Here is a 27717-nt window from a genome sequence, read left to right as displayed (position 1 = left end):
CTGTTAGCTAATTTAGCTGTTAGTACAACTGATTGGCCAACGAGTGTCTTACCTACCAATAATTACAAAATCCAGGAACAGATTGTGGATTCATGATGCGGAATTGAACACCTAATTTCTGACACCACTCCAAAAACCCTTTATTTTGATTTACTTTTAAGGCTTTTCCATGAATTATCCGATAATCGTAATCATTTGACTTGACATACCTGGCTTTTCTCAAACATGATTTGGATAAACAATATCACACCGATAGATCCCTCAGGCACACTAAGCCTTTTGCCAGTGTGTTCAGTACTCAGTGATATGCACAACCCATAAGTGCTTACTCTCTCCTCTGCCCTGTTTACTCTCTTTAAAGAACATTTGATAGAAAAAAAACTTAAGCTCTGACAAATGAAATGACATTGATAAATACAGTAATTATTTAAATGAAAAAAATCAATAAATAACATTAAAGTACAAAAAGGAAAGTGACTATCTGACTTCTTGTTCAGACACTTGAAACATTTCTTTCACCACCTCCTCCCAAGATTGATGTCGGAGTCAACTCGATATCATACAAACAAGGACACTTGAAAAATGAGATGAGAATTAATCAAAGGGAGCATTAAAGTTGACTCCCTTGATCAAAAGTGCAGTTTTCTTTTCCGTCCTCCTCATTTTCAATGTACGCTATTGACATTTAGATGAGGCAGCTCTTCACAAGCGTGACATGCTGTGTTAACATCAACAGAGCAAAAGCGATGGTTGACAAGGGGCTTTAGCAGTGGTCTATTGGTGCAAAAAATTAGACTCATAAAACATTGAGCTAAGTGTCAAATGGGGAATTATGTCATGGGTGAATTGCTTAAATCTTAGACATGGATGAGAAAAGAGTGTAACTCACTGATGGGACGGGAGTGTTAAGACCAAATTGGCGCAGAGTCCCCAAAATAGCATAGAGTGGATCTGGAGACTCATTCAATCATAATTAATTTAGTAAGAGACCACTTCTTTTGGGAGAAGTATCACTTATACCCCACTTCTTATTTTGAGAGGGAACCAAGTTCTGCCCTGATTCCTTACCATCCTTACCATGATTTCTGTGATTATTTCTCACTGCAGGATTACTCGTTGAATCGCCCTGTAGTTGTATGTTTCCCAAAGCACCCTAATTTACCTTGTTTCACAGTGCAATTTGCAAGAAGTGATACCATTGACCTCTTCAAGAAAAAATTATTTTCTCACCTTTCCAATGTGGTTGTCTGTAGATACTACTTTTTATAACATTTTCTGACCTTTCCCCAGTTTGAGGTTGCTGCACGCACAATGACCCCTGCATAAGGGACCAGAGCGGCCATTGATTCAACACACATGCATTATTTATCTGAGGACGGCTGAGATTATGGTAGAGTCAAATAAGCTTGGCTTCACACGTCAAGCATACAAGCTTGTGTGATTCATCTCTCCCATACTCTGAGATGTCCTGCTGATGAGACAATCTACTCCTGTCCCTGGTCAGTTAGAGTGCCTATGTTGTTCATGCTGCTAGTCCTGGAGGTCTGGGGAGGTGCGGGTCACAGCCACCATGCACTCCTGACTGGCCTGAGTCCTCCTTAGGCTGGTGTACAGCCGCTCATCCAGGTTGCTCACCAGTTTATCTGATGGGCTGTCCACTACACTGTGCACATAGCCTTTGTCCATAGGGTCCTGGTCCATATGAAGTACGTTTTTCTGAATGCGGGTGACTGTGTCTGTATGTGTATGTTGTTGCCCATTGCCCGTCTTTGATGAACTGGTGTCTGTGACTGCCATCTGCGACCATCTGTGTGTCTCTGCATGATGCCTAGCACTTCCGCGGTCCTCTAGTATCCCAGAATCTTCCACAGAGCTGTCCTGCGAGGGGCTGGAAAAGAACAGAGTTGGACGACCCTCTGTTGATGACTTTATTATAGGACTACTGTTGTTACTGCTGTTGTTGGCATTGTCTTCAGGTGCTGGGCCACTGCCATGGGCCTTGGGTGATTCGGTGGTACTGCCAGTACCTTCGCTGGCCACTCCCTCACTAGTCCCTCCTTCACTAGCCTCCTCATCTGCAGCACTCGCGATACGTGGCAGAGTGCTGTGGTACCGTGTGTCCAGTGGGTAGTTGGCACTATCGCCTCTCCGCAGGGCATAGCTACGCTGTCTCTCCAGGGATGGAGAATAACGTGCTCCTCCTGGGTCGCTGTACTGCTTGGCACGCTGCCACTGCTTGCGCAAGTGGATCCTTGAGCGATGCCGATGCCGGAGCGAAGGTGATCCCTGCTGGTCAAACTGAGGATCATGACGTAGGAATTCATTAAACAGAGCCTCCGTCTTCTCGTCAATGCTGTAGTCTCGGCGACGGAAACGTGGCCTGGGCTTGGTTTGCGACTGTTCAGGTGTGTCTCTGGGTGAAACACTTGGTCTGCTCTGGGATTCAGTACTGAGACCCTCTGACTCTATACTAATGCTGCTTTCTGAAGCCTCATCTTCCAGCTCCTCTTTGAACAGCCGAGTCTCAAAGCTCTCACACACAGTTCCCTTCCGGCCAGCGTTAGTGAAGAAGCGCCGCCGCTCTGACGCTGTCTTGCCAGATGTACTTCCGAACAGTCGCAGCTCTTCGGGAGCTTTGCATGGAGCCTCGATGGAGGCATAGCCACTGTCCATCTGCAGAAGCTTCCGGCTCCCTGCCTCACTGTCGCTGCCTCTCTCGGAGTCTACACTGTCCCTGCCATTCCTCCTTTCACCCACTTCCTTCCCAATGTCATCATATGGCAGCTCGCTATCTCCATCAATCTCGTCATCGATATCCTGAGATTGGTAACTGGGCACACCAGTTCTGGAAGCCCCAGCTCCCCCTAGTGAACAGATACTGTCGGCATCACTGCGTGTGGAGTCTTTGTCATTGCTGCTCAAATCAGAAGAGGCATATTGTTCTAGAGATGCACGTAGGCTCCAGATATCCCGGTACAGGTTTGGCTGCTCCAGGCTCTCCTGCCTGCTCCCCAAGCCAAACTCAGCTTGTCCTTCAGTACTAGTGCCTTCTCCTCCTGTTGCTCCTAATATGATCTCTCCATCCCCATCCTCCACCTCTTCTTCCCCACGAAGCCCAATGGATTCTGTGAATTTGTTGGCGGTTTGAGTCCTACTTTCCTTGGCACCTTGACTCATCTCCAAAACAGCTTTAACCTCTAACCTACAGGAGATCAAAGTTAGAGTAAATGATTGCTACAGTGGGAGTTTCAGTACACAGTAATCTATGATGAGGCATCTATATTAAGGCATTAGTCAGTCCCAGCACCAGTGGCCTTTTAAACTGGACAATGAAAGGGGATGCCATAACTATCGATTGATTTCAGGAATGCATTCTGCTCAGACCTTTCGGTATATTATTGTTGTGAGTAACTTTTCGCTTGATCAGTGGAGGATGAATGGAATTACACCCAAAATAACTAGCTGGAAACAAACCAATTTAATTGCTGAGTTCACACAAGGACAGAAAAAGCATTCAGTCTTCAACATATGGTGGGAATTTGGTGATGTGATTAAGGCTGTATGGTATTTGTCCTTGGGTGAACTCAAAAAACAATTGAGGAAAAGTGGATAAATGATATGGAGTAGGGCTGTACCTGCTAAATGCGACTGGTGGTGGAGGCAGACAGCCTGCAGTGGACGGCTCCAAGGAGCCAGCAGACAGTCGCCTAGGGGGGTCAGACTGTGACTGAGAAGGAAAAGCACACAATAGGAAGTCACTGCCCCCACTTGCTCCAGGTTGCTGGGAGTCCTCCTCTCCCTGATCCAGAGTTTCGCTCGCTGCTCTCTGCCTCTGAAACGTCCGCCTCCGTGGAGAACCTACAAGATAGCCCAACAGAGCAGAAGAAAGGAAGAAGTAGAAAGATGACTATAATCAGTTTTATGTGTACAGACACAATGTTTATTTACATTGATTGCTTGTTACTCACTTTATTGACACTGTTGTCAATAAAGTGAAATGGGCTTTAGAGGGAAAGATAGACGAACTGAAACAAAGAAACAGGAGTATGTATACAAGGGATTTAAAAAACGCAGAGAGGTCACTGCGTCCGGGCTGCGGGTTGTCCAGTGCTCCCGTGCTGCAGTAATAACAGGATGTAATGGGATCTAGGGCTCATTAGGAGGAAATGAACATGCCACACTCGCTGACCTTTCACGTCAGGTGAAGGATAATGCAATTATTACATCATTAATTTAGGAGGCAGGATCTCTCCATCCTCCCCTCTCTGTCTGCAGCCCCTTCTGAGTCATTCCCAGCTCACAGTCAGCCTTCACTCACTGTTATCAGCAGAGATACTCTACCAACGCTCTTATTGATCCAGTATTGATTGGTCCCCAAAGGCCTGTTCATTGAGCCCTACACAGTGCTTAAGGCAGGCTTTCCTGCACAGCATTTTCCAAAATAGATAAAAAATGGCTCTTAAGGTAAATATATTTACAGTGTGTCACAAATAAACTGTTTCAAAGCTGAACCTGAAGTACTGTTTACATGTTTAAACATTGCCATTCATTTTTAAAAAGCCTGTATTTTACCCCAAAAGGGCTTATTTGGTGCCTGTTACATCAGGGACAACAGTAACTGTGCATTGCAATAGTACTACAGACATGAATACCAATAGCTGCTTTGTGAGAAACTACGCTCTGTTGCTTCATATACCAAACCTGAAGTATGACATCTTTTTGTCTGGCATTTAAATGCAATCACTAAAAGTAAATTTTTATCATTTTAGAATTTGTGCTAAAACTCAGCCTTTTCTATCTCTATAGAATGATGCAGAGAAACTTCTCCATGCATGTGCTGTAATGAGTTGATTACTGCAGTGATCTTGCTTGACTTCCTAAGAAATTAACGTATCCTCTACAATTTGAACAAAATCCAGCAGCACAGATCATGAAACAAAAAGCAAAAAATAGAGTTTTGAAACAACTTTACTGACTACCTGTGTGTTAGGATACATTGTAGGATAGATTTTAAAGTTCTTTTACTAGTTCTTAAAACTCTGGCTTCAAAGCTCCTGAGTATCCCATTGAATATCTGTTTCCAACACAAGATCTTAGATCTGCAAATACTCTCTTAGATCTGAGAGGCCTCTTTGTGTTATTAAACTCTATACTATAGAACTTAATTCCACCTTTTATAAGGCAGTCAAACTCACCACCCCATTTTAAGAAACATTTAAAAACATCTTTTTAATTACATTTCTACCACTTACTTTACATTTTCTTTTTAATTTAATGGAATTTCTTCATATGATTTTAATTTAATGCTCTTCAATTTCATTTATTGAACTGTTGTCCTCAGATTGCTGTTACAGTAACTATAACAGAAGAAAATCAAACTTCATAACCTCTCTGTAGAGCACTTTGAGCTGCCACTGGTTAAAAAGTGCTCTATAAATAAACTTATTATTGGTATTATTCTTATAAAAGTTCTTGCACTTTTTAAAGAATGGTTTGATCTCCATTAAAAATAAGAAAAAACGCTTTCTTTTTGAAGAATTTTGTCTTTACCTCTCATGTCCAGACTGGCTGCTCTGTGGCTGCTGTCGAACTTCCATTTTTTGATGGTGAAGTAGGGGCTGGCTCCCTCCAGGCTGGCATGGCGTCTGAGCCGGGACAGGAAGTGAAGCATGGTGCCCTGTCCTGAGAGTGGGCCTCCACCTCCTCCTCCAGCTACTCCGCCTACTCCTATTGCTGGCGAGGAGCCAGGGTCACCTTCTATCCTCATACCAGCTCCTATCACCTCCATCTGGGGGAAAGAGCGAGAGAGAAAGAGCGCAATATGAGAAACTGCATGGAGGTACTGGCTTGGAACCAATTAAAATCTGTCCACAGGCCACATTTAGCCCTCTAACCAGACTGTGGACACCAGTGATACAGACCATTAATTCTTTTTTGGAATCGAAAGGTATTTTGATTGTAACGTAGCTAGCTAGCTAATGTTTGTTGGCAATGTTTAAAAACCAACAAAAAGTCTGTGCTGATGACTCCCATATTTGGGAAATATAAACATTTTGCCATGAAACTGATGCCCCATCCACATGTATCTGGATATTTTGGAAAACATCATTTTTTCTCTGTGTTTTGGCTTCCCGTCCACACATGAGACAACTCATATGCAAGGTTACAGCTGGAACTAAGAGTACAATATCTTGCTTGTTGTATGTTCTAAAAATTCTTTATCTCATATCGCCTGGAGTCTCTCTCAGACTGGACTGGAAAGACAGGCAAACAGATGGAAATGACAGTCAAAAATCCATGCTACTGCTTTATTGTATTGACAGGTTGACAAGGAGTGGTGACATGGGCCCTGAGGCAGTGATGGCCTGTGGGTAGTGTACTTTATGTGTGTTCTGAGTTTGTTCTTAAGAGGTTCCTGACTACCCTTTATTTGCGCAGATATTCAGCGCCACTATGTGAACACGTCAGTATATTCAAGCATAGCAGAGCTGATGATTCAGAGCTGTACCCACAACTGTGGAACAGGGTGTTCTACTACTGCAGGATATCATGGTGCTCTCCCCTATCTTACCTGACACGTTGGCAGCGATACAATCAGGCTTTCCTTTGGTCTGTGTTACCTCTTTAAAACCAGCCCCAAAAGCAGTTACTGTGCTTATCTACGCTGGTCACAGTAAAGTGGATAACTGTGTATAACTGGAGCTTTTCACATGTTATTATGTTTTCTATCACTGTATAAAAGTAGCACGATGTTGCCTTTCGTTGAATGCACCGTGACAGCTTCTGAGATCAGAGTTTTAGACTGATAAGGTTTTATAATTGATTTTTCAATGACAACGTCAATATAAAACTGGTGAGCAAAGCCACCTGCTGTATATGTTAACATTAAAACAATCAAAATTAACAGGATTAATAGGGTCATATGCTTTTCTGATATATATTCAGTGATGATTCAGAGATTCTACTTTATTGCCTATTACAATGGCAGCTTTTTTTTCTTTTCATTGTGTCACTGAAATTCTTGCATGTTGCCATATGCAGTCACACCCTGGTTCAAATGACGTTTTATTGATTTTTATAGATTACGGCACATTTTATATTTTATTTTTTCCAATATGTCAAGCTCAGCATACAAACAGAAATTTTGCAGAAAACAATCCATATTTACTGTTCCCTTTATGCATGTCCCCCTCTGCCCCCCACTGATGTGCACCAGTAGTGAAAAGTAGATAAACGGAAATAGACACTTTTGTACCTTAGCGTTAAAGGTTTAAAGGCGTTTTGATAAGATCCAGCATGTATCATCATATTTAGCTTTCATACGGACACTGACCAGCAATGTTCAGATATTCTCTTCTACAGCTGTATGTGTGCGTGCATGTGTGTGTGTGTGTGTGTAACTCACAGTTCTGGATCGAGGCGGTTCGGAGCTGTGCTCAGCACCGCTGGGAGTGAAGCTGCTGTCCAGTATAGAGTTGAATGTGTCTCCGGGGAGAGCACAGCTGGGGCTCTGGCTGCTCCAGGACACTGGTGAATCAGGCAGGCCACTCTCACCAGGCTACACACACATGAATGAGAGAGAGAGTATGACTGATCACATGCCTGACTGTTATAAATTGATAACAGACTTCTGTAGTAGCATTGGCGCTATATGGAGAGGAATTTGTGCCAAATTGAAAAGCAATCACTATGGTGGAAAAACATGAACTGCATTGACATTACTTTTCCATTGTGACATGCAGAATACGCCAAAATGAAAAACAAAACTTTGAGTGTTTTCACATCGCTTGACATCTTTACTGAAAAACACATGAAGATTTGTATTTTAAAAATGAATTAGTGTCAGAATTGAATACAATCTACTTTAAAGTGTAATAAAGGCAAAACTATATTTCTTTCCACTGTTCAGCACTTAAAACAATGTTAAATCAATGTAATAGACCTTTTTCTTTTCATTGTGGCATTGCATTTCAATGAGGCTGATATATTTAAAGCACAAAAAGAGGTAAAGCAATGTGAAAACAATGTTATAGAGCAGAGGTCACCAGTAGGCGGACCCAGACACTGTCTTATGTGGACCTGGACCTTTAACCAATAACTATGGAGAATTATTTAATTTTGACTGGGTGATCCTATTTTCATCTGTGTAACTTTCCTAGTCTTTGTGGTACTGTTTTAGCAGTCGGAGACTCATGAAACAATCACATTCATTGTAAAAATCACACGAGCCGCTACTCAGCCAATCAGATCTGTGCATTATGATGAGCACTGAGACTCCAGTGAGTGAGGCTCACACAGGGGAGGGCCAACGTAAGAAACAGCAGTCAGAGAAAAAAGTGAGCCAGAGGGAAGTTATTTCACATGTCGTGCTCTAAAAAGAGAAAACTGACCATAAATGTTGTTGAAATATGACTGAATTGTACTTTATTTGATTTGACATTCAGTTGTTGACTGTATAAGATGTTGATATAACTACTGCTTCAGTAAACAGTATATGGCACTGAATCATAATGCAAGGTAGATATTATGATGTTCCGGACCTTTGCTTGAGGATATTTTCTCTAAATGGACCTTATTGGATTTTAATTAAAGACCGCTGTTATAGAGGTTTTGCTTTTCATTTTGGAATGTATTCTGCATGTTACCTGTGGAAAAGTAATGTTGTGTGCATTGTATTTCACTATTTTCACAGTGATACTTGCATTTTAATCAGGAAAATCTGTTTAAAGTACTGCATGGTGGAAAGCAATACAGCCGTGCCTTCCTTACACTTTGAAGTGAACTTCAATCACGAGAACACGACACGAAAACAATGTAATAGAGGTGTTTTTCATTTTGGCATATCCTGCGTCTGATTATGGAAAAGTTAGGACATATGTGCACTGTATTTCACATTTTTCCACCGTGGTGATTACAATTTGGCACAAATTCCTCTCCATAGGGTTTTCATTGTCATTTATTCATTCATCATCTAAACTGCTTATCCTCCTGGGTTGTGGGGTGTCACTGTCATATTATTTAAAAAGAAAAAAACAAATAATAAAAACGGTCTGAACCAAACAGTAAGAAACAACGCATAGCTTTTCAGCGATCCCACAAAATTCCAGTCATATGCAAAAGTTTAAACTCCCCTGATTAAATGACATTTTAAAACACACCCTCTACAGAGAGCACACTTAAATATTGCATTTGTCTGCTATGTAGCATAGCATGTAAATTGACTGGGGTGCCCAAGCTTGACTATAAGTAAGACTATAAGTAAAACTGAATTAAAAATATAAAAATATGATTGTGTGTTAATGAGCCTCTATTTCTTACTAAAAGAGGAGAATTTATAATACGTATTATCATCATGCAAACAGCTGTTTTACTGAGAAGTTCAATTTTAAAGGGAAATTCCACCTTAAAATATGAAATATTAGTTTAGTGTAATTTACTGTGTGGTGCGGTATTCTTTACTGCAGTGTTATACCACTCAACCACATCACTTTCACAGAATTCACACTTTCACACTGTTTTCACGTTTTCCTTCAGCTCACTACAGTACCCAGCATGCATTACGCAAGCACATTATGCAGTCTGTGGGAGTCACAGTGGTGTCAAACAGTCCTGACTGCTAGTCTAGCCACTGAGCTATAGGTTAATAAATACAGTCGACTTAACAAGTGTAACTCTTACCTCGGTCATTGTACAACATCGTAAACAAAGCATTTATTCTATCTGTATTCGGCACCACAGACAAAGTTTTAACTCTCCAGAGAAAAGAAGCCAAAGTGAAGTAAGATTTCAAGTTTATTTGTCATTTGCACATGTCAGGACATTTAGCATTGAAATGCTTGTGGTGAGGCTCAGATAATCACTCTACAGAAAGTAAATAAGTAAAAGTAAAATATAAAAAACAACTTGAAATTTATTAAATATACACAAAATATAGAGAAATATATATACATGTTGTTCATTAAAGTGACTTAGTGTTAAGGTGTTATTGTCCATAGCAGAGATATGATTATAATAATAAGACTGACAGAGTGACTGAGTGAAATGGTAGTTTGGGAAGGAGCCACAGCTTCACAGCTTGTTCAGAAGCCTGACAGCCTGTGGGTAAAAACTGTTCATTAACCGGGTTGTTCTAGCCTGGATGCTGCAAAATCTCCTGCCTAATGGCAGGATGTTGAACAGGCAGAGTGCTGGGTGGCTGCTGTCTGACCGGATCTTTTTGATCTTCCTGAGGCAGTGGGACTGGTAGATGTCCTATAAGGCTGGTAGTTTGTTGCCTATGATGGCTTCTGCCATCCTCACCTCTCCTTTAAGGGCCTTGCGGTCACAGGCAGTGCAGTTGCTGTACCAGACAGTAATGCAGCCCATGAGGATGCTCTCTATGGTGCATCTGTAGAAATTGGTATGGATCTGAGGAGGCAGACCAAACTTCCTGAGCCTACGCAGGAAGAAGTGACTATAATGGGCAGATCTCACAATAAGCTCAAGATTAGCTCAAAAACAATGTGTATAAAGCTTCATGGAATGGATTTCCATGGCTGAGCAGCTGCATCCAAGCCTTACATCACCAAGCCCAAGGCAAAATGTCTAATGCAGTGGTGTAAAGTGCCGCCATTGGACTCTAGAGCAGACGAGTTCTCTGGAGTGACGAAGCGCGCTTCTCCGTCTGGCAATTCGATGGAAGAGTCTGGGTTTGGGGGTTGCCAGGAGAACGGTACTTGTCTGACTACATTGTGCCAAGTGTAAAGTTTGGTGGAGGGGGGATTATTGTGTGGGGTTGTCTTTCAGGAGTTGGGCTCGACCCCTTAGTTCCAGTGAAATTAACTCTTAATGCTTCAGCAGACCAAGAGATTGTGGACAATTTCATGCTCCCAGCTTTGTTGGAACAGTTTGGGGATGGCCCCTTCCTGTTCCAACATGACTGCACACTAGTGCACAAAGCAAGGTCCATATAAACATGGATGAGTGAGTCTGGTGTGGGAGAACTTGACTGGCCTGCGCAGAGTCCTGATCTCAACTTGATTGAACACCTTTGGGATGAACTAAAGCGGAGACTGCGAGCCAGGCCTTCTCATCCAACATCAGTGTCTGACCTCACAAATGCGCTTCTGGAGGAATGGTCAAAAATTCCCAAAAAACACTCTCCTAAACCTTGTGGAAAGCCTTCCCAGAAGAGTTGAAGTTGTCATAGCTGCAATAGGTGGGCCGACTTCATATTAAATCCTATGGATTAAGAATGGGATGTCACTCAAGTTCATATGCGTGTGAAGACAGACAAGCGAATACTTTTGGAAATATAGTGTATCTGGATAGCCAGGTAGTGACTAGTGACTAACTGTAGCTTTTAGCTTGTTACTTCATTCCTAAAACCCATTCTCTCCATGTTGTGATTCAAAAACTACTGCTAAAAGCCTCAGTCAGCAATGTAGCTACCTGTCTATCTAGATACTGCAGTTACATAGCTGCAACAGAACTGGCTTTCTGGCATAACATTAGCTGCCTTCCTTCTGCATTCATAGTTTTTCAAAAGTTCCTCCCACTTTCAAGGTGCATCATCAGAACGGGGGTTTCCTAGCCTTTAAACCATAAATCTCCATTCTAGAGATTGCAGCACTACAGCAAGACACAAGTTAGCATGTTTACAACAGATGTAGATGATGGCTACATTTCTCATGTTGGCCAAAGTGTGCCTTTAAGTAAAAAGTCCAGCAAAATTCATTCTCAATATTCAGTGAACGTTACAGACTGTGCTGATGGCTAATTAGAATCACATGGATAGTCCAAGAGCTAGTTTAATTAGTAGGCCTAATTCCACAGTATAAAACAAACATAAAACATCTGTAACAGAATCAAAGTCTTGAGCCAAATCAGTCTGCTCTAGTCAGTTGTGAGGTCTCAGACTGGTAACTGCTGACCCAGTACAATGTAGTAATCTATCTTTGCCAAACATAAAATAGGGCTGCATAAATTTAATTGTCATGATTATACTGTGCTGTAAAATGGACAGTTCTGTTGTTAACATCTGATTGGCTGAGCCACGTTCGAAGGCATTGTAAAATCCATGATATTTGCACACCTATGACCACCTCACAACAAATCAATTAAATATTACCTTGTGCTTTTAATGGAATCTTTTTCATTATTTGTTCAAACGAGGGGCTGGCAACTTATGATCTTAACTTAAACTAGGCTGGTCGGCTGGCTAACACGCTAAAAGACAGCCAACAGCCTAAACTGCTCCATCATTAACATCACAGGCTTGAGTTGAAGCACTCATGGTATGAAACTGTAAAACTGCAGTATAAAAGTCTAAACAATGTCACTTGAATGAATTACATGCTTCAAATGTTCGTGTTTCAGCCGAATAGTGCATCATTTATTGAGTTTGGATGTGTCTCAGTCCCAAATAACTATTTCTTGAAGATATTTTGCACCGTTGGAGTCCAGGTTTCAGTATTTAAATCTTTACATAGTGCACTAAGTAGGGAGCAGCCGTTTGAGATTCAGCCTCAGCATGAGAAGAGGATGGCTGGATCAGTGCTAAATAAGACTTGTGGTGGTAATTTGTTGACCAAAATGTACATAATGTGAATGTTTTGGCATTAAACAGTGCTGTGTTATCATATGTTCATTGCTATATGACAAAAAGTAAAAAAAATTCTTGAAATGAACGCAAAATTCAGAGAGGAGCGACAGAGAAGTTCGCTTCATTCAGCGGTCCATGGTTGCTTGGCCACGATACTTTACTCTAAAGGAACTACATTTCTAGTCGGAATACTTGTTTGTCAATTAACTTGAAATATTTTCTGAAAAATTGTGCATTTTATCATACTGTATGTTAGCCACTGATGCTTTGCATCATGTCTAATAATACACTTCCAGTGATAAAATCGCAGTAACACACAGCCTCTTGTGGCTTTATTATATTGTGATTATGATATGCTATGCAATATACCAAAACACACTGCATATTTTAGCTGGCTGTGTTATCACTATAGCTAAGGCCAGCATCATGATAATCATGAACAAATGCAATATTGGGCAACCCTAATTGTCTTTTCAATAACTTGTATATCCAAAATAGTAACTTTACAAGAGAAGGAAAAAAACTTTTGGATCATTTCTATTGGTCCATTTATCATACAATGTTCACACAATGACAGCTGCTTTTTAAAAATTATGTAAAATTTTAAAAAAGAAGACATGATGAAATATTTTAAAATAGCTACTGATCACTGTGCATTTCAACAGTTCAAGGCTACCAGAAGGTCCACCACACTACTGCCATGCTATTTTAGGAGTGGTATATTAGCCAGCCTTACTTTTACCTCTAACATGGCTTTGAAAAAGATTGTACTGGTTTACCTGAAATATAGACAGAGATGGTTTGTGCTGCGTCTGTTCTCGCAGGGTGATGCTGTTCTCAGGTGAGTCACACTCCATAATGGTCAGGATGTTCATAGCTGGAGGGGCGATGTGCAGGTGGGTCAGACGAGCCTTCTTCAGGTGGTGGAAGTCGCCCTCCGTAAGAGTGTACCTGAGAGAGAAACAGAGTGAATGACTGATCCAGCGGATGACATCTGATTTGACAGTGAGAGACGACTGTCTACTTGCATCATAGTTCCACTATTCATTCTTGTCCAGTTTTGTTAGTTTAAACAGAGGCCATCTGAACTTTACGTGAACTCAGTTCAGCTCTTGTTCTAAATTTGGGTTTTAGTGTTAAGATGCCAATTCAAACATCAAAAACTATTTAATCGTTGCAGGTCCCTTATTTGCCATTGTACCGTTGGGATATATTAAGTTAATATAATCAAATATAATGTTTCTCACCATAACCCAGATTGACTGAACACTGTTGGCCCCTTTTTGTGTGGTTGTATTGGGCTGCTAGTGAGCAATAAGGGATAAAGGGGAGGGGTGAGAACCCATGCTGTGAAAACTCACACCTCTCCACAAAGACAGTAATGCTGAGATAAAATGGACAGCAAAACTGCAGTTTCTAGACAACAAACAGTTGTGTTATACTGCTACAATAATAACAAGCATTTAAACACAATAAATAACTTTTGTAAAAAGTTGATTTGCTTGCTCAGTAACAAGCGACTCCTAGGTTTAATATTCAGTTACTAAGGTTAAGGCTTATTATCCAATAACTATGAATTATGCAGTAAGTACTATAAAACTAATATGCTTCTGTATCTGCCCATTGGATTAAATTAAGAATGTCAATGAAGTCAGTGAGTGTGTTCACATGCACTCAATAATCCAATCATGATCAGATTTCTGTTATCCAATTATTCAAATGGTCACGTGAGCACCAGTCTCTGATCTAGAAACCCAATTAAGAAATCCTATAAAGAGAGCTGCATTTTAGCCCAGTAAACAGTTGTCAGTGCACATAAACTCTTACTCTGATTTCTTTCAGATTTCTCAGCCTGTGCATGTGTGGAACAGACTACCGAAAATAAGCAAGCAGTGTTGCTGTGAAATGGCAGCACATTTGGAGCGGCGCTGAAACCAACTATATTCTCAATATAATAAAGGATTTAAATATTCTTCATCTTCTAGATGATGTATGTACATATTTTTTAGGTCAAGTGATGATGTTTTTTTAAAAAGCTGCAGTATGAAGTTTGAGTTTTACATTATGGTTATGTCAGGTCTTCTTCCGTGAGTTTATTGGCTGGTTGCAAAGCAGAAATTAAATTACTGCTTGACTGATTTTCTGCAATTTCCAGATTATGAAGTGCATGTTCTTTTTTCTAAGTACAGGGAAGCAACTGTATACACAGCAGATATTAGATGTTAGTCTCCTTTGATATATCTGGAGAAAGCTGGGCAAGCATAATTACCCTATAAACAGTAACAGATAACCAGAAGCACCCCTTTAAAAGAAGTAAACATGAGTAATGAGTCATGTCTTATTCACACATGGTGATGATGGCTTTGGTGTGGAGAATCCTTGCCAGTTTCTTATTCACACCATGGCCCATCTCCATTTTAGTGTATTGGAAAACGATCAGCCAAGCTTTAACACATATATTTAATATAGTCTGGAATCCACAATGTTTATGTGACATGCAACACTGGCAAGTACTGGCAATAGTCTAGTTCTTGGAGTAGCAGTAAGCTAGTGGCCCTGTGCTTTTACTTTCTCTTTTTCTTTTCAAACCAAATCAGAGCCTTTAAAATCACTGGTCTCATCCATCATGACCTTTCCAACAAGCGTTTTTCACTGGAATTTCCAAATAGGAGGAAAATGGCACAGGTCAGCAATGAGGTTTCTGACAATAAATCCTATTTTTAGAGTGATTACAGTACACTGCCTTTGGGGCACTTTTTGGGTCTTTGACTTTTGCTCAGCTTTCAAAAAGAGGCCAAAAATCTCATTCATACAATCATGGCCACTGATTAGTACTGTGCAAACTGCAGGCTGACACTGTATGACAAAAAACGGACAAAAGTACAGCCAAAGTTCATGCTTTGAGACGACTACTGCTTCTGTCATTTTAAGTTCTGCAAAGTATTTGTCCAATTTTATAGATAACAGTATGTCATACAGAACATATGTCAAACACAAGGCCTGTAGATCAGATCAGGAGCACAGCGTAATCCTATCCAGCCCACGGAATTATTTAAAATTTGTATTAGCTCATTTCACAATGGGCTGCACAATCCCCAGGAAGCACTGCAGTGTAATGTGCACTCCCACCCTCCTAACCCCGTAATAGTCTATAGGACAGTGATTACAGAGATGTTATAAATGATACATGGACTTTGGTTACACCACAATCCTAGTACACCAGTTTTTCAACTTGCAGCAAAGAAAAGATGTAAGGTCAGTAGTTCAAGGTTTTTCAGAAAATATTTCAAGTATTCATGTAATATTTGCACATGTAGTACAAGTGCTTATATTTTGCCATAGACATTGTGCCATATTTTGAATAAACAGTGGGCAGTTCAGGTCATAGCAAAATGTTACTTAAAAATTCAATAAAAACATAGGTGTTCTCTGCATATTCATCGAGATTTATTAATATTGCCCTTTTAATAGTTGACTGACACCCCTGTCCTACAACATCAGAAACCACATAGACCAGCCTATTTGAAATTACTTAGCACAGTTTGAGGCAAGCACGTGATGATTCAGGCATGCAGTTTAGATAGTGCTTTATAAGCGTTTGTTACTTGTTCTTTACTAGCTACATTAGCCATGTGCAAAGGTGCAAAACTAAAAAACGTCAGACACTAACAGGGCCAGTGAGTCCATACAGGTAAAGGGTGGCAATACTATGACTAGCTGAGATTGACTTAAGACTGTGATTTAGTCCAAATGAAAGCAAGGTAATGTCAAGACTGACATCCCAAAAAGCAGCCTTTAAGGTCTTTAAATGGAAAACCAAATTTCCCTCTCTTTGTAAATAAAAAAGTTTGATGTAGTGAAAAAACAATATTGAAATTTCAATAACATTCACCCCCAAATCCACACATATTTTGGCACACTGGCTTTTGTACATTGTTCTGATGTTGTAAATGTTCCTTGGCAGTGCCATGTATCAGCCCTGGAAAACAAACATGTCTTAGCTGATCGGCTACACTGGAGTTAAAGAAAAATGAATTTGGCCAAACAATTGCTTTGACAGAGCTCAGGCAGCCACAACCAGTCAACCCCGTTCATCACATTCTCTCACCTTCGTCCTTTCTCCTGGTTCTTCTTGCTCTGTTCATAGATGGCTGTCTCATTGAAGGAGACGCGCCGGCCTGTGTACGCTGAGGACTGGAAGCGCTCCGTATCAGCATCGCCATGGCAGCTGGAGGTGGACAGTGTGTCTGTGCTCTCCATCCTGATGGTGATATCTGTCAGAACAACAGGAATGAGCCTTCAGGAAAGTGGATCAAAGCACCCTTCACCAGTGGACACAAGGGTTTTGTGGGCTACACACCTTCCTGTGTTGTACGCATGAAGTAGAAGAATAGTGCTCTAAAAACAGTTGTTTCGCTATGATATATAACAGTCATATAGCTAATCATACTCATCCGTATATGAAAAGCTTAAAAGATTCTTGACTAGCACTGAGGATGATGTACTCAAGAGCCAGCTTAAAGTGATCAAATTTGCTCAATATTCCACTTCACCCAAATGTAGTTGATCAGCCAAGATATTTCTGGTGTTTACAATGAACTCCTTTAGTTTTGCGCTGCAGCCATGAAGCTAAGCAATCTCAAATGGACTTTTCTTATGTGGTTTCTAACACTTTTTATGACTAGATGTGGTTTATAATAATTGACTAAAATATGGACTTTGGCCTTTTAAGCAGCTCCTACAGCTGTAACTCTGCAAAATATTTCTGTCCATTTGTATAACAGTTGGATAACAATTTGCCATGCAGGTTCAGAAACCACATAAGCAAGTCTGTTTAAGATTTACTTCACACTTCAACATGGTTTGCGGCAAGAGTACATGTGTTTAGGCATGCAGCTAGCATTAGGCTAATTGGTGAGGTATGTTCTTCCATTACTTGTTAGCTACATTAGCTTCCCAGCTCTGGTATAAAACTAAAGGAGCAAACTTGAGACACAAAATGTGTCTTGGCTGATAATCAAGGAGTACATTTGGGGTAAGGGACAACTATTACTAAAGCTTTTGAGTCTAGATGTTACCTTGTGTAGGTTGGCTCTCTTCCACATATGTGGTGTTGGTTTTCTCCAGGTCATCGCTGGCCCTGTGCAAATACACCCAACAGTTCAAATGAACCTCTGGGAACTGGAATCCATTTATGATTCAAAGACTCAAAGGAAGTGGAGAAACATGCACTACAGCCACAGCAAGACTGGTTTAATAACAGAATGCTAAATGTGCTGCTGAAGTAGAGATGGTACGATACTGAAACCTTGAGCATCGGCTGATAACGGTCCAATATCTTCTTCCTTTAAAAAAACTGCTAAGCTTTAAAAGGAGTTACTTTTAACTGAAGAACTTCACTTTAGATGATTAGGCTCAAACTACTCAAACACTCTACTACCCCACAGGAGGAAACGCACATCACATCATGCAGTGGCCCTTAATCAAGTTACATAACAAAAGACTGCTTTCAATGACGTACAAACTAATCTGCTTCTGCTTCATGAAACTTTCATACAACACGGAAATGAGCCGTTTTGCACACATAATGAATCAGTTTCAGTTCGTAAGCTCAAGCGTCAGCCTTCCACTACCTCATTAGCATATCATATATATATGAAGCATGGCCTAATTCATGCAGATGTTTAGGAAAGGAGCCAATAAAATGACAGCATCCAATGACGGTGCTTGTAGGCGGAGTTTGAGGTTGAGCAGTGAATGCACTGCTCCCCCCACTGACCAAGCTTTATAGCGTTAAAATGGTGAATAAAATGTTAAATAAATAAAACCTTTGTTTTTTTTTGTTTCTTTTAAGATAGTAGAATGATGCGATTGTGTGGTGTCATTATTTTCCTGTAATAACATTTAAACACTGTCTTATTGCAGTGCATGAGTTGATTCTTCAATAGTTGTTTGATATTGTTTCTTTTTTGGGTGGTGTCAGTAGTATAAAACAAAAGTGTAATATGTCTTTAAATGGAAGATGGAATGCAGCATTTGTTAATATCAGTGTGCATATAAAATAAGTGCATCCACCTTTGTCCTGGATTGCCATGTGCAGAAATTATTATTATTATTATTATTATTATTATTATTATTATTATTATTATTATTGTAGTTGTTGTTATAAATGATATTGATCATTGTTTTGGATAGTTAACCACAAAACAAGTATTTTTATGAGGTTGTTAATTCACACACACTACTACCAGACGTGAGTTTAATCATGGTGATACACCAAAGCTGAATAGAATGAATAACAAAACTACCTTTGAAATTTACGTGCACTCATTTTCCAAACAGAGCTGACCAGACTTTGATGAATAGGGCGATTGTATGTACTATTTCCGATCCAGCATTTTGTGCTCATATCAGCCCAATACTGATTCCAATGATCAGATTCATGCCTCTATATTGTGTTAGTTTTTTTTGTTTTAGTTTGTGTAGTGTTATACTTGTAGCTGATTTTGGCGCATCTTTCACAACCAAAAAATAGCCTTTTAGTTATATTCATTCACTATTTGGGGCCATAGCCTCTTTCTGCAAGTCCCCATAACTCTGTTTTGAGCTTAACTAGGACACTGTCAACTCTTTGTGTGCCAAGTGTTGCGTGTTGAGGTGCTAGTGTGCAATAAGGGGTGAAAACAATTCACACCTCTCCACAAAGATGGCTATGCTGAGAAAAAATGGACAGCTTAGTTCTTTATAATAAAACATTCTGTACGATCACCACTAAAAAAACAGCATTTAACTTCTTAAAAGGCCGAAAAGTTTTAAACACTTTCTGTACCCTTGACGTCCCTTGAAGTGGATTGAAGTCCTTGTAGTTACTGAATAATAGCCTTAGTTTGTAAACAGGCTGGGACCTGTTTTTGTAAATTTTAGACTTGCTTGCTCTTTTACAAGATTTCAGTTCCGTAAAAAATCATCTGCATTTCCATCAAAAACATTCCACCAACACAGCAAGTGCATAGTGCAAAAAGTGAGGCACCATCACAAAACAGGTATTCAGTGTTCATATTTCACAGTATTTCGGTAGATGTAAACAAACTGAAATGGAAGATGCTGCCTGCACACATATCCTAAATCTCTATTATTTCATAGAGAACTCGTAATACACTTGATCATAATGACTTTGACATGAGTGTGATAATCCTTCAGCATAAAATATCTGCCATTTCTGCTCTCTGGGTCAGGGAGGCAGTCCTTGGCTCATAAAAACCATGTCATGTTGGGTTTACCCGTACAAGAGCCAAAACTCAGACTGATTTTAGAATGCATGTAGAACAATGAAGGCACACAGGGCCACTAACCTGTGACTCAATTGAGCTAATGACTTCTTTTAGCTAGGCTTTGATTTTTTTTCCCTTGGTATGAAAGTTAGCCTTATTTTCACCATGTGGGCTGGACCAGTCTTTTCTGGACATCAAAAGAGCTTTACAAGGTTAGCATATTAACACGCCTACTTGAGCACACCTACATGCGTAGGTTCTGCTGCATGGGAAGTTACAGACACTATTTGCAGAGCTCGCATAATCAGTTTCTGTGTTCTGCGAGATGGGAAAATAGCTCACTTTGTTATGAAATTTACTGCCAAATTTCTCTACTTAGAGTTTATGACACCAAACGTTCTGAGTATTTTGGGCTGAAATACATAAAAAGGAAAAGTGCACTTGTGCTTTTGGGATTGATTGCATAATTTTCTTACAGCATTTGTTGATGATTTTTTTTCCCCCCATGGGAAATAAATGGTGGAATGTTCCTGTTAACTGCCAGAAAAAAGGACGTCTCTCACATTGCACAGTAGTGTCTGTCCATATTGCTATTAAGCATTTAGTTTAATCTAGTCCCCAACCATGTGCGTCCACCATGATTATCTTTCTCGTAGACACGCATCACATGCCCAGTGACGTGCTGCATGGGGAGGAGTTTCAGTTGTACTGGGAGTGATTTTGGTTGTCAAATGTTTTTTTGAGAAATGTATGTGTTTACACTGCTATAACATGTGGCTCAGATTTGTCTCAGACCATCTCCTGAAGTGCACAGGCTGATTGTATTTGTATTTGTTTTAAATGTGTCGTGGTGTGTTTACACTTGCATTTTTTACTGGCTTGGCTTATCCAGATGTAATCCCGATACTCATGAAGTGACCAGGTATAAATGAGGTCAGAAACATTACATACATACATACTGGCAACCACCTGGGAAAACACAGCACTGGCTGAGCACCACTTTAGCAACCACCTAGAATCACATAGCAACAGCTAAGCAACAACTTAATATCCACCTAGGATACCATAGCAATGGCTGAGCAACACCTTAGTAACCACCTGGGATAACACAGTAATTACCTATGTAATTATGTTTTGTTATTATATAATTACACTTTAATAATTATGTAATGTTGATATTGTGAGCAGGGCATGTGAGGTCACCTGGAGTAGCGGCGTCCACTCTGACAGCAACGGTGGCAAAAAATGAGCAGAACGGAGAGCAGGACCAGTGTTCCTCCAGCAAACACACACAGCATCACCAGCAGCAGCACATAGTTCTCTTGCCTTCCCGATGGCACCGGCACATCCTGCGTACACACAGGAAAACACAATCTGCAATGTTTTAACGTAAAAAAAGAGTTTTACATTTTGTTAACTTATTAATTGAAGTTCAAAACAGCCCTATTTGAAGAAATGACAATAAATGGTCTCCATATATTGTTGCTGACATATTAAAACTAAGAACATTGTAACCTCATAAATGGCACCCAGTAATTTTGATTTTCCTCTCTCTCAAAGATGAAAGCTTTAAGTGTTGTTTATCTAATGGGGACAGTTTTGATTGTCCACTAGGTCTTGCGTGGTTGTTAGGAGTCCCAATTTCTACCATTTTGGAAACTGCTGTTTTTTCCCAACTATTCCTGTGTTTTCTCCTTCCTCATGCAAGTGGATTAGCTTATCTACTCCCTTCAGAAATATCCATAAAAATGAATAACTTGTGCATAATTATAATAATATAAACAGAAAGTTGTAACACCATGATCTAATGACATGTTTTGTTGGTTTTATAAGTGGAAATAAGTGAACACATCTTCTACAGAGAACACACTTAAATATGGAACTTTTCTGCAAATACATTTTCAGTGTACAATTTCTATTTATGTTAAAATAAAAAGCTTCACTATGTACATTTTGGAGATTTGGAGACCTCTCTGGTGGAAATGTAGAATTACACACAATGTGCACAAGAAGTTTTTGTAACATCAGTTGTGCTTCAGGCCCCTTCCTCAAGTGGATGAATCTGATGATTGCCAGCACATTGAAAGAAAATTCTAAGAGAATTTTGTCAAAAAGAAGGATGTCTTCTGATGTAAGAGAATTATCCACTATTGTCATCATATCTATAATGCTGATTTTGAATTAGAGCATTAAACATTGAGCTGGACCTTCTTTTTAAGCGTGTGAGTATAACGTTAATACATAAAGATGTATGAAGTGGTCTGAAAAACTCCCACGAAATCTGACACAAAACCTCTGACTTTTAAAAGATTATTTCAGGCTTTACAGGGTGAATCACAGCAGAGCAGGGACACCATATTTTAGTAGGGTTTTTCCTGCTTACACAGTAATGCTACTTTATTTAATTTTAACCCAAAAAATCTTACATAGCTCAAACATACTGGAGAAAAAAAATGGCATGTTGCATCATTTTGGATTCAACCGAATTTATATAATCAGTATTTAAAAGTTTTAAAATGTATATATAATGTTTCCTCTGTTGTCCTTGATCTGGAAGAACAGAAGATCATGCAGTGCCAGTCTGCACATTCCAGGCTGTGTGTGGAAACACATTCCAGGTTCAGACTATGTGTGTGTGTGTTTGGGGGGGGGGGGGGGGGGGGGGGGGGCTGGGTGTTAAGAGGGTGAGAGAGGCTGGGGGGGAAGCACATGCAGCTGTGTGGTGTAAAGGTGGCAACACACATGTGGCCCTGGCAGCAGCAGTAGTGTTAGCGGCAGCATCAGTGCAGATTGAGGCTGGAGGGGAAGCAGGCACGAGCCCAAGACCACAATGCAGCCTGCACACACTCATATACAGCCCTGCCCTACAGTCAGACCTGCTGCTTACGGTCAGTCACTGTAAGAAACCTGAGGTGTGAATCTTTTGGCTGACAGTCCATCAAATTCACAATTCATTAGTTACATTTACATTTACGGCATTTGGCTGACGCTCTTATCCAGAGCGACTTACAATTTGATCATTTTACATAGGTAGGCGAAGGCGGTGTTAGGAGTCTTGCCCAAGGACTCTTATTGGTATAGTGTAGGGTGCTTACGCAGGTGGGGATTGAACCCCAGTCTACAGCGTAGAAGGCAGAGGTCTTACCCACTACACTAACCAACCACCACTTATTTAGTTTACCAGTTATTAATTCAATTAAAAAGAAAAAAAAAGATTTCAATTAGATACACTAAACAGCAATTGATTCAAGAACCTTTAGTACCAAAAACTATCATCATGAATTTAAAATATATATTTTTCACAGTAAAACTTTAAGCAGTGACGTTTAATAATGTTGTTGCTTTTTGGAACTGGATGAATGCAGTTTCAAGTGAATTATGTTATTTGGTGAACTTGTCACTGCTCCTTCATGGCCAAATTTTAAAAACTCAAGTAAATTTACACACTAAAAAAAAGACAACACTGTCACTGGGGCAGTACCCCTCTTGTCACTGTGGTGGTACCTTCACGGGTACATCCCAGTACCTTTAGTCAGGGAACATAATTGTACCAGAATCCATTGAAATGATATTTTCTATTCCTTTTTTTCTAGGCTTTTATTTTAAATGTTCTGATTTAAAACATTTGGTTATGAAATGGTTCAAACATCTAATTTTCCACTAGGAAAAAAACTCATGTAAGGTACACCATTGGACTTTGAAACCACTGTTGTACCTTTGAGGGTACACTTACATTGTTTGTACCTTGATGAATGAATCATGCACCTGCATAGTACGTTTATATCTAACAGTTTACTTTGATCTTATTTTAACAAATGAGCCTTGTAAATATACAAATGTAAGAATTTTTCCAGATGGTGTCAGCGACCATTGTGTGGTAGCAGCTGTCAGGAATTGTAAAGTGCCAAAATCAAAACCTTGGATTATTAGACAGAGAAGTTTTCAAAATGTTTATGTTTTTGCATGGTATAAAAAACTACATGAATTTCCTGATGAGGAAACCACATGGACCTATTTTCACATAATTTTTTTTTTAATTTGCAAACATATGAGGACATCCGCAGGGTCTGATGAGCTTGAATCCATTTGAAACTTGCTGCAGATGTTACTGTTGACCCATTTACTTATATTTTAAACTGGCATTGGGTTGTCTGACAATGGTATAGTTAAGAAATTACTGAAGTGTCAGTCAGATGTCAGTGTGTACTTTTTGATGTTTTTTGTGTCTGAGAAGCTTGCTTTCAGAATTTGGTGTGCCACACGGTTCAATTTTCGGGCCCCAAAATACATGAATGACATCTGCAATAATTTTAAATACTGATATGCACTTTTATGCAGATGATACCATTGTCTATTGTTCCTCTCCATCACCAGCACAAGCTCTCTCAAATTTACAGAAGCATTTGTAAGTATTAGCACAGACTTTGCTCTCCCAGGCTAGTTCTCAATGACCAAAACACAAAATGTCATTCTCTAAAAATTTGATACAGAAATCATCTTTGCCACAAATTCACACACTGCTGGGCATATCAAAGGAATTAGTTTAATCTCATAAATGATATGATGGTTTGTCCAAAACATTTTTGGTGTCTGACATTTGCTGGAGCTACAAGGCTTATGAAGCTAACAAGTAAACTTATAGGGGAAAATGAAGCGGGGGGGCAATATCTACTTTCTGTAAAGCTAATGCATGAGTTTAACATGTACAGAATGATGATGATGCATTAACCTTAACACAAATAAAGGAAACAAACTGGAAATAAACACAAAAAATATTATATTTTTTAATTAAATGGAGGTCTCTATCAATGTTTTAATGATTCCACTTCATTTTAATAAACTATGAAAAAAGACAAATGACAGTAAAATAGAAACACTTGAAATGTCAGTTATGTTTATTATTATTATTAACAACATTAGGATAAGCCAAAGGTAACACCAAAAGTGTGTTTGGAGAAAAAAGGAGCAGCATTTGATGAAAAGAACACCGTGCTGACTGTTAAGCACGGGAGTAGATGGGGTTCTACTAAAGAATGGGTTCTACTAAATATCAGCAAATTCTGGAAGCAAATCTGAGGAGGTCAGTAAAGACACTCAGGCTGAAAAGAGGCTGGCTTCTAGATCAGGACGGTGAGCCAAAACATACCTCAAAATCCACCATGAACTACTTCAAAAGCTTAAGGAAAAGCTTTTGGAATGGCCAAAGCTTTTGGAATGGCCAAAACAGTCTACTGACCTGAACATCACTGAAAATCTGTGGGTAGATCTTATACATGCTATGCATGCAAGATGGTCCAAGAAAACTGCAGACCTAGAAGCATTCTGCAAGGAAAAGTGGGCTAAGAGTGTTAAGTACTGAATCCAGATTAGACAAAGATGACTATTTCAGTGTTCCTTAAACTCCATAACATTTCAGTTTTCTGAGCGCCAAGTGCAGATGAATGAGAAACAAAACCAAAACAGCAGAGAAAACTTTGTTTTTACCACTGTGTGAAAAAAACAACAACTACTGACCTAATTCTTTACTTCTTTACTCTTAAATGAACACACAATTAATGGGTTTGATGTCCAACAAATCCTGACAGCACTAAAAAGTACAATTAAGTTTGCATGAGACGATTGATTAATAAGCTCTGGCTGGTAAGTCTGGGCCTCTCGTCCATAATCAAAATGGCAATGAGATACTTAATTCAATTTTCAGAGCTCATTTGAATGGAAAACGAGGGCAGCGCCTACTAAAATTAGCTGCGAAATAAGGGGCTTTCATTTGGAGGATGCTGTCACCAGCGGTGCCAAGGAGCCAAGCCAGAAACGTCAGCACTCAATGCTCCTTTTCATCTTCTCAAGGGTGTGTGTGTAAATATATGTGTCTGTGTGTGTGTGTGTCTGTGTGTGTAAATATATGTGTCTGTGTGTGTGTGTGTGTGCGCGCACATGTTCTGCTGCCTTTTTGTGGAGAGAACAGCCTCGATTTACCATCAAACACAGCAACATGCTTGATGTTATATTGTCCATAGTAGAGGGGTAGACATGCATTGCTGTATAGTGATGAATTGATCTGACAGTAGCAATTCACTGCATCAATTTTGGAATTTAAGGATCAATTATTATCTATTGTAACAATATTCAATAAACTAAGCACTCATTTTGTCCAAAATACAATTTTATCTTCAAAAGGCAAGGTAAAAATTGACTAATAATATAAATATAATTAAAAATATTCTAAATCATAACTGAATCAAATGAAATTGTAATTGAGACGGTACTATGGGGTACTCCCTGATGCCTAATCTTAAAGCCAATTCTGTTACTGTACTAGCTGTTGTGAAGTATGATAAATGACCCTGACCCTTAGAGTGGAAAAGGTTCAAGTCAACATAAATGTAGACTCCAGGAACACAGCTTGACCAGAAATCATAGCAATTTGACGCAATCCTTTTAACAATGCCGTTCAGAGGTGTAACCTGAGCAATAAAGTGCTTCAAAACTGCAAAAAACTGATTAAAGTTAAACTCAGCTTTATGTAGCAAACTACACCACCTGTTATACATAACTGCTGAGATAATTGTGTCTCTATTCTCTGTTAGCTAGCTAGTAAGCTAAAGGCTACACAGTTACCAATAAATAAACACGGAGCTTAAGCCACAACTGTAGCGTACTGCTGCTAAAGCAGCTATGCTACCACATTTGATGAAGCTTGGTTGTTTGCCTGATGTGTCTTGGTGAGGTTTGCTAGTCCCACAAAGCTAGTTTAATGTGTAGAAAAGTTAGGCTGGCTTTACATGGTGAAACGTTCATGCAAATAGTTGCATGTTGTGAGTTGCGTGAAACATCATTTCTTTTGCAACTTGACAGTTAGGCAAGGCTGAAAGCAAAGTCGCACGCAACACATTCACTTACTCCACTAGTTAGCCAAATAAGCAACTTGTATTTTTTGATACACCATATTGATCTCGCTGTGAGGTGATCTGTGAGGTATATTTCACATATTTGCAACATTTTCATTATTTTTATAGATTTTTTCAGCTGTCATTGCCATTCCCATTTCCCACATCGATCAGTCTTTTATCTAACAATAGGGTTCTTTGCTATATACTTCAGTTGTTAACTGCTGTATGTTAAACCTTTAAAAATGAATGTTGAAGGAGCCATTTCAGTTATAATCTACTTGATGCATCACTCATCCATTCTTAGAAGCACTACAAGTTGATAAAGAAGCACATCTTGGTCTCCACTTCTGTAATTATTTTCATCATTTGGATTCTAAATGAATCCAAGCTGTGCGTAAAATTACGGGGTGTCAGGAGAGCAGAAAATGAATCTAGCTATGTAATTCATGATAACAGCAGGCTAAAGAAGAATAAATGCTGTCACAAATGGCTGTTAGCATGAGCTGGCTAGTTAACGCAGTCGGTTACAAAAACATTTGCTTTGAGAACTTTATGTTTGTTTTCATGGCTCCGGAAGCTGAGAACACAAATTTGTCAACATTGAGTCAGTCACCAGGGTCTCATTTTTGACTGCCCAAAAGCCATCTTTTTTTTATTTTCTTGTCCACTAACTTGGTGAAATCAGTGGTTTGAAAGCAGGACATTTGATGATATCATGTGATACATTACTGGTGTTTTGATTGTCTGTTTCATGAAACCTGTTTCACAAAGTTGAGATGCTTGCAACTGTTGTGGCCGAGTTGCAGCGTGCTTTACAATATATAATTCAAATGCAATTCATCTATATTTATGTTCCAAGCAACTAAAGTTGCATTTGGATTTCCCCATGTAAAGTCAGCCTAGTCTGCAATAGTAGTTATGACCATGAGGTATAAAGGATTCAGTGATATTCCATGGAAAATGTACAAAAAAC

The 27717-nt window shown here is 39.6% G+C and overlaps 1 protein-coding gene across 3 annotated transcripts in view; it reads right to left on the bottom strand.

Annotated features, from left to right (window-relative positions):
- Nucleotides 1-115: 115 nt before the first annotated feature.
- Nucleotides 116-27717, bottom strand: part of LOC108427202 (voltage-dependent calcium channel beta subunit-associated regulatory protein) — a 47155-nt gene continuing 19553 nt past the window's right edge. For all 3 annotated transcript variants that reach the window (XM_017697187.2, XM_037531005.1, XM_017697188.2), the window contains 8 exons: nt 21058-21203; nt 17662-17723; nt 16692-16857; nt 13363-13534; nt 7406-7558; nt 5551-5788; nt 3636-3858; nt 116-3202 (listed from right to left, as the gene is read on the bottom strand). In XM_017697187.2, the coding sequence (XP_017552676.1) occupies nt 1531-3202; nt 3636-3858; nt 5551-5788; nt 7406-7558; nt 13363-13534; nt 16692-16857; nt 17662-17723; nt 21058-21203 (2832 nt within the window). In that variant the 3' untranslated portion in view covers nt 116-1530. The remainder of the gene's footprint in view (nt 3203-3635; nt 3859-5550; nt 5789-7405; nt 7559-13362; nt 13535-16691; nt 16858-17661; nt 17724-21057; nt 21204-27717) is intronic.

The sequence above is a fragment of the Pygocentrus nattereri genome, chromosome 19 (assembly GCF_015220715.1).
Source record: "Pygocentrus nattereri isolate fPygNat1 chromosome 19, fPygNat1.pri, whole genome shotgun sequence".
Classification (NCBI taxonomy): Eukaryota; Metazoa; Chordata; class Actinopteri; order Characiformes; family Serrasalmidae; genus Pygocentrus; species Pygocentrus nattereri.
The sequence above is the reverse complement of the archived record's forward strand: the minus strand, read 5'-3'. Positions and strand labels throughout refer to the sequence as shown.